At 34.3% G+C, this 7,689-nt stretch overlaps 1 protein-coding gene across 1 annotated transcript; it reads right to left on the reverse strand.

The window, feature by feature from the left end:
• Positions 1–2,095: 2,095 nt before the first annotated feature.
• On the reverse strand, positions 2,096–6,816 carry LOC110869589. Its single transcript, XM_022118834.2, has 3 exons — positions 6,160–6,816; positions 5,983–6,035; positions 2,096–2,517 (listed from the first exon to the last, which is right to left on the reverse strand). Exons 1-3 carry the CDS (start codon positions 6,245–6,247, stop codon positions 2,290–2,292), a joined length of 369 nt encoding a protein of 122 aa, XP_021974526.1. The 5' UTR covers positions 6,248–6,816; the 3' UTR covers positions 2,096–2,289.
• Between the last annotated feature and the right edge of the window lie 873 nt (positions 6,817–7,689).

The following is a 7,689-nucleotide window of genomic DNA, read 5'->3' on the forward strand; positions in this document are numbered from 1 at the left end:
TGGCAGAGTGAAAGGTGAGAATGAAAGGTCAAGTGTCCTATTTATAGGTGATAGTGACAACTCCAATTGGATGGCATCCGATCGGATGGGGTTAAGTAGGTGCAAGTGTGCAGGCGATCGGATGTCCATTCGATTCTCGTTTGCTAGTTTTCCGACTTTGGTTCGTTTTGCGAGCGAGGTTAAGTGTTGCGTTGCATATTATTGTGAGTAGCCATTACGTGGTATTATGAATAACATAAAAAGTTTCCGTGTTTCCAGTTCGCGTTTAAGCTAGTTTCTTGTTCATTAAATATCAAGCATAACAAGTGTCAAGTTTCTATCATCACAAGAGTCGAGTTTCAAAGTATCACGAGAGTCAAGCATCACACGAGTAAAAGTTTCACATAGTTTAACAAAGTTTAAGATTCAACTAGTATCATTCCTCATTATGATTGATCGTCTTGAGTGTAAAAGCATCACAAAAATTAGGAAGTATGACGAGACTTGCCGAGATAATATAAGTATCGAAACGCATGGCGTTACAACTGGCAACAATTGTAGAACACAAAGACTTAATCACTGTAAGTATAACTGTTAAACATTTAGAATTTGGAAATACATTTGAAATAATGGCTCACAAACTGTGAGAAAAACAGAATGACTCACAAATTGTGAGAAAAGAGAATGACTCACATTGTAAACTTAGGTATTTCTACAGGCTTCCTGGTAATATTTCTTGATTATTTCTTTGAGTTTCTATTAAAAACATACAATGCACGCGTGTTAGTAAAATAACCCAAGTCACTTTAGCCATACAACACGAGACAGAACCCCAACGAACTTAGTCAGGCAGAGCCTCGACATGCGTTGGTGGGTCCTAAATCAATCGGGTAGGGTAACGAATTAGTGACCGGGGGTTAAAATACTTACAACAGTGCAGAGCTTCGTGTTTTAGGGGGTATTTGACTATAAATTTCGCACTACAGAAGTTGAGAGAGAAAGAAAATTGAACGAGGTTGAAAGTGCAGAAGTCTGCTCAATTTATACAAATTTCGGAGGCCTGTCGCGCCCTGCGACAGCCCCCTCCCTTCACTTTCGCGGCCCGCGAGGGCACCCTAGCCACGGCTAGGGTTGCCGGGTGGCCCCATAGGCTTACCACTTGTCCCGACACATGGCATCATGGGTGACCGGCAAGCAACAGCCTGTCGCGGCCCGCGACAGACCCTAAGCAAACCTGTCGCGGCCCGCGACAGGTGCTTTATTCTTGATTTTTCATTTTTTGTTAAAAATTAACGTTATGCGAGTTCAGTTTTGCGATTACCGAACGTTATAGGGCGATCTTCTAGGGTTGTTATATTGTGGCTGTTAAATACTGTTAGTAACAGAATAAACGATACCGGTTGTTTGAACTATTCTTCTCTATTGTTCTTCTTCTCAATTTACACGCATCAAGTCATGCACCCTACATAGTTCATGTCAAACCATATCAGACTCATCACACAACAAAAAAATTAAGATCATTAAGTCCCCTACTTAAATGGTAATTCAACCAAAATTGATCTAGTAGCACAAGACTATCCTTTTTTTCCTCTACATTAGGGTCCTCAATATCAACACTTAGATTATATCTAAGTTACATTTCAAATCTTTGTATTTTGTAAGTTTCTAAGATTACAAGCTTCTTTATGAGTTTTTTTGTACTTTTACTTATTTTATCTAAACTTTTTATATTCTTAAACTTTTATTATTTTATTATGTTAAAATTAAAATAGAAAATCCTATTCCCACCATGCTTATGCACTATTCTCCTTTCCTTACTCAATATTCACATTGACGAACACTATTAACCTCTGTTCCATTATTATGGCTTCAAGTTTGCTTCCTTCGCCATCCACCTCTAGACTATGTCGCTTTCGCTGATTTTTTTTGTGTTCGTGAACACGTTCATTTCCTTAATGAACGAACACGATCATAAAATTTCGTTCTGTAAGTGTTCATGAACGTTCGTAAAGACATTTATTTCCTTAACGAACGAACACGAACAAGGCATTGTTCATGTTTGTTCGATTCGTTTAGAGCCCTATTTATAATTAATCAAGTGAATGGGAAAAATAAATATAAAATAGAAGATTCAAATTCCTCAAATGATTCCTAATATTATTGCTATAGATTAATCAAGCTTCTATATAGTTTTCATTTTTGCGACATTAGTCCTACCGAATTGATTAATGACACAATACCCCTCGTAATTAATAGAACAAACTACAAACTAGTAACTTAGTAAGTCCCAAATAAAAAGCCATGCATGCATCATGGCATGTACAATCTATTTCCACATTTGCACCTCCATGCTTCCGGGTAGTACTCCGCGGTCACCGGATTCCCTGGTGGCACCGGCACGTGAACCGGCTTGCATGGGGTGCACCGCCCGCATTTCCAAGCACAACGCGGCGGCGATGAGCCGGGCCCGGTTAATCTCCTCCTTGAAGTGGTGGTGGTCCAAGCCCACAAAGTCTCTTTTTCACTATTGGCAATATCCTGTATATGGCAATGTGTAACACAACATGAGTTTAAGGAGATGGACATATATTGTACATTAAATCAATTATAGATATAAGGATGTTTGCTAACATGCGCCTGCCAAAGTCCAAAAGAGCACAAGGTGGGGTTCACGGGAAGTTGAACTTATTAGCGAACATGACCCCGAGTTACCCGGGGCTGGGTCCCTCACAAAAGGACTGATTATTGGGGTCATAAGGTCAGTGACTAGTGTACACAAGCTAACATGCGCCTTTTTAATAGGTTAGTAATTTCATGATTTTTGGATCCATATGGTTGGGTAGAAAGATAATATAATCTATCTTGTTTTATTTTATATTATTTTATTCCTTTTATTGATATCGATATTCAACATTGTACGTTATATTTTGGAGTTTTATCATTTATGTATTATATATGTCTTATCAACTATTTATTTCTTTTTTTTTTTCTAGGGCACTTAACTACTAAAACTATTTACAAGTCATTCAAATATGCATGTAATAAGATCTAATAAAACTCGTTTTTTGAACTTATTGAACAATGAAAAATAACAACGGTATCTTGTGTTTTTTGTTGGTTATAATCATTTTCCAAAAAATATATATACTTTTTTCACATGTAAACGTAACGAAGCTTGAATACATATAACACACATTTTCCACCATTATATAGGGTAAGGATCCTGTAAAAAGTGCTCAAAGTGTAAGAAGTGTGAAAAGTGTACTATAACACTATATATATTACTATATAACACCATATAAACACCGTATAACAATATGTAACACCATATAATACCATATAACACTATGTAACACTATATATCATTATATAATAAATATAACACTATACATCTATCATAGACATGCTATCAGACAACCTATAGTGTTATATTTGTTATATAATGATATATACTGTTACATAGTGTTATATGGTATTATATGGTGTTACATTGGTTATACGGTGTTTATATGGTGTTATATAGTATTATATATAGTGTTATAATACACTTCTCACACTTCTTACACTTTGAGCACTTTTTACAGGATCCTCTACCCCATTATATATTTGAATTTGAAACTTTTAAATCGCATCTATTATATCTATTTTGTCTCATATAATATAGCTATTAACTTCTAATTAAAGAACTATCTTTAAAGCTTATTACATAACCCTACAAAAAGTAACTTGGGGTGCCTTAGAGTAAGTCAAAAGTTGTGTCTCTTTACATCACACCCTTTAATAATACCTTTGGTTTAATAAACACATAACCCAAACCAACATGTCCCAATATACACATCCCTTAAATATTACCTCCCAAACCAACATGTCCCAATATACACACCCCTTGAATAATACATTACTTAGGATAACTCAAAAGTTGTATCTTTTTACATCACACCGTTAACTAATATTTTTTCCTTAATAAACACATAATCCAAACCAACATATCCCAATATACACACCCCTTAAATATTATTTAGGTTGCGTCAACTGCACATCGCATTGCTTCATTCAAAAGGCACCAAATCACCCATAATAGACACCGATTCATTCATTTATGTATAATTATACAAAAAAGTAACTTGCTCTTCAAAGTTATAACTAAAACGACGTTCCGTTCGAAAAGAAAAGTTAATCAACCATCTTATGAATTGGTGTGTTGATTCATCGCATCGTTTCATGACATATAACCATATATATTCATAAATAAAATAGCCACATCATCGTTGTTTTAATTGAACGCTTCCACTTCTCTATTTCAAACCAAATCCCTTTCTTCAATCTTCATTCTTAAATCAAAACCAAACGACCATTCATTTACGTTCGCATCATCAAAGCTAAACATTTTTTTCATGATTTAACTTTATCATTTAGAAATTCTTCTTGAATAGCTTTTTTTATTGACTCCGTACACCAAACAATCTTTTTTTTCCATGTTTGTGATTATTCTTTTTATCTGCAAATACATAAGGATATTGGGTAAACATTTGTAAGAGTTTAACTTTTTTACTTTGTCATACGCGTTTTGTATGTTTGCCTGTATTTTTTCTTCTTGAATCGTGACATCAAGATCTGTTTGTCATATGCAATTTATAGTGATTGATTATTTGATTACAGATACAATTTCAAATTTGCATGTGCTTACAATCAAACGAAAATGATGAATTTCAATTGGTGTATATAATGTACAAAGATATGTAGTCATTAGACACAAAGAACATGTATTATGTATATTATACGCGATTGTATAGCAAAGTTTAAAGAGAGAAGCATTTGTGTTTTTTTTTTGAGAGATGAAGGAAGGTTATTCTTGGGTTGGTATTTCTGTTATTGTTATTAAAATGTTCATAATTATAGGAAATATTAAATTTAGGTTTCATTGTATCATCTATTTTTTTTCAAATCCTAGACAGAGTTTTGTGGTTTCCTTTGAAGGTTTCTATGGTGGTTTGACAAAGGAAGAGTTGTGACAGTTCCGGTAGTAATTGATAACGGTGGCATAGTCTGCAGAAGACCGGTGGTGAGGACGGTGGTGATTTCCCCTCGATTGGGCACCACACCACTCTAAATGGAACGGGCAACTGCCGCTGGTATTCTCAATAGATAACATGCGTAGATAGATCGGCTAGGGAGAGAGGGGTGGCGGATGATGGCGTGAACTCACACCGACTATTCTTTTCCGGTGGAATCAACAGTTTCAATGGGGGTAGGGTCACGGTGTCCCTCTGGTGCGTCGCCTCTATACACTGTGCCCGACCCCCGATATTCTAACCACCGATATTCTAACCACATATTTTGATGCATATATGTTTAATCGCATATTTTTAATCGCCGTCATCCAAAAATTATGTATACCACATTTACGACACATATATTCTAACCTAATGTATACAAAAAAAACGCCCACCAACGCTATTTACACACCCGTGGTAACTGTATAAATTGTAACAATTTTGGCATACACGCATCAAAACTTCCCGCTGCAACGCGCGGGTTGGCGTCAACTCGTTATCTATAAGAATCAAAAGTGGCCCATAACTGTCTCCTTCATTAGGCTTAACATGACCCATCAAAATAACTTCATACACCTCAGTTTTATTTTATATATAGGTTGTTCATATCATTCATGTATGGTTTGAAGTGACTTTTTAATTGGTTTATAAATTAACTTTCTTTCTAATATTAAACTATACCGGATCATATGTGTAGTTTATATAACTATAAATGAAACCCTACCTGGTCTCTTATGTTTAATAGTGGCAAATAAAATTGTACTGCTAGGGTATAGCAATATCTTCCCATACATACACACACACATTACACATAAATACATATGAACCAAAAATAATCAAACCTAAAATTATTAAAGGGTTTAGTTCAATTTTTTGGGGGTTTATGTGTGAAAAAAAAATAGTTAAATCTCAATTTGTTTTAGAAAGTAATTTAACATTAAAATCTAACCTGAAAGTAGAGATCAGATTCTTGGTGTTTGGAAGCCAATGCAAACCTGTAAACTGTAAAACAAAATATATAGAAGTAAATAAGTAGCTAGCAACCTATCAGTCAAATTAAAAGAAAAAAAATAAAAAATGGAGAAGATCAAATGATAAGAAAAATAATTGAGGTCAGATTACATACCTAAAGAAGGGTTTTTGAGGAGACAAAAGGATATGAAGAACAAAAACAAGAACAGTAGTGCTGATAGATTTTTTTTGAGAGTAGACATGGGTTTGAATATCACATAACCCACAAAAAAGATCCAATCTTTAAGACTTAAAAAGTTGAGATTCAATGACTCATGCAATTATTTGGAACAAAAGATCAAAACCCACTTGTGTTTTGTTCTGGAGTACAGTCTTTATATAAGAGAATATCTGTAAAGAAACTTATGATCAGAGAATGGGTCTAGAGAGAGAGAGAGAAAGAAAGAGAGTTGTAGAGAGAGAAGATGAATGTTAAGAAACAGATGATGGTATCCTTTGTGTTGCTATATTTGGAGGTGAGATTCTGTATGCAGGTTATGGCTTCTGTCTTTAAACAATTCCCACTCCCAGAAACTAAAACACATGCAATTATCTCTTTTTCTGATCAGTACTAATACACATATTTCTTTGACAATTGACACCTTGCTTACCAACTCTTTGTTTCTCTCTCTATATTTGCATGTGTTTCTCTCTCTAAGAAGACACATAATAAAGACATTCAAAGAGACATATAATGCTTCTTGGGGTTGGACCTTTTGTCTATCTAAGTAACCAAGGGGGGCTTTGATAAACTGACTACTACTGGACTATGGACACATTTTCTTAGGCTCACAATTGTTTAGGGTTATTACTTATTTATTCTTAAGTAAGAAACAGGTAAAACAATATCATGACAAGTGGGTTGATGTTTGCTAGGGATGGTAAAAAATATCTTAACTTCGTTAACAAAAACTTAGAAGGCTAAAACATTTAACACACTTAATGGGATAGGTTTTCAAATATGAGACTGATATGAGTTTAGTTTTGGAAATTTTATGGGTTTGGTGATACTTGTTCAAGTATGGTACATAGTGATACTTGTTCAAGTATGGTACATAGTGATACTTGATCAAGTATGCATTTACCTAAATTGAAACTGAATATACTAATATATTATATAATCTTATAAAATATTAAAAAAATAATATATAAAAATTGTTAAAAACCGTAAGGTATTAAATTATAGAGTTGTAAAAAGTATGATTGAGTACTTGATATGGCACTTCGGTTATTAGGTGAGTTTGAAATCAAGTTTTACGCAATAAGCATCCTAACGAGTAATTTCAACTATATAAGTCCACACATGGGTGTACCGACAAATGCAATAGTCAATAACATGTACCCAACGATTACAAAACAAGATTTTTAAGTGGATGTGAGATTCTGACTATCGATATCTATAATATGCATGCCTAATCCGTAGCATCTCTAGTTGATGCAATTAAGTGGTTATCAAATACAAAATCTGCTAAAAATAAGAAGTCGTAGAAAGGGTATCAAATGAACTCTGATTGACCTCATTTAAGTGGTATTGGAACCGTCTCATCGAACTCTATGATATGAGATTTTAGGTTTTCGCTTTTAGATTTATAGGTTGTAGATTTTAGAATTTTTGTTTATTATCATTGTGTCTTTTCTATATTTG

This window comes from Helianthus annuus, chromosome 1 (assembly GCF_002127325.2).
Source record: "Helianthus annuus cultivar XRQ/B chromosome 1, HanXRQr2.0-SUNRISE, whole genome shotgun sequence".
NCBI classification, from domain to species: domain Eukaryota; kingdom Viridiplantae; phylum Streptophyta; class Magnoliopsida; order Asterales; family Asteraceae; genus Helianthus; species Helianthus annuus.

Excerpts from the sequence above, each read along its gene's own strand:
- LOC110869589 (XM_022118834.2), bottom strand. The coding sequence starts at position 6,247 with ATGTCTACTCTCAAAAAAAATCTATCAGCACTACTGTTCTTGTTTTTG. Across the intron at positions 6,036-6,159 it reads CCTCAAAAACCCTTCTTTAG|TTTACAGGTTTGCATTGGCT; the intron begins GTATGTAATCTG and ends TTTGTTTTACAG. Across the intron at positions 2,518-5,982 it reads AATCTGATCTCTACTTTCAG|GATATTGCCAATAGTGAAAA; the intron begins GTTAGATTTTAA and ends TGCCATATACAG.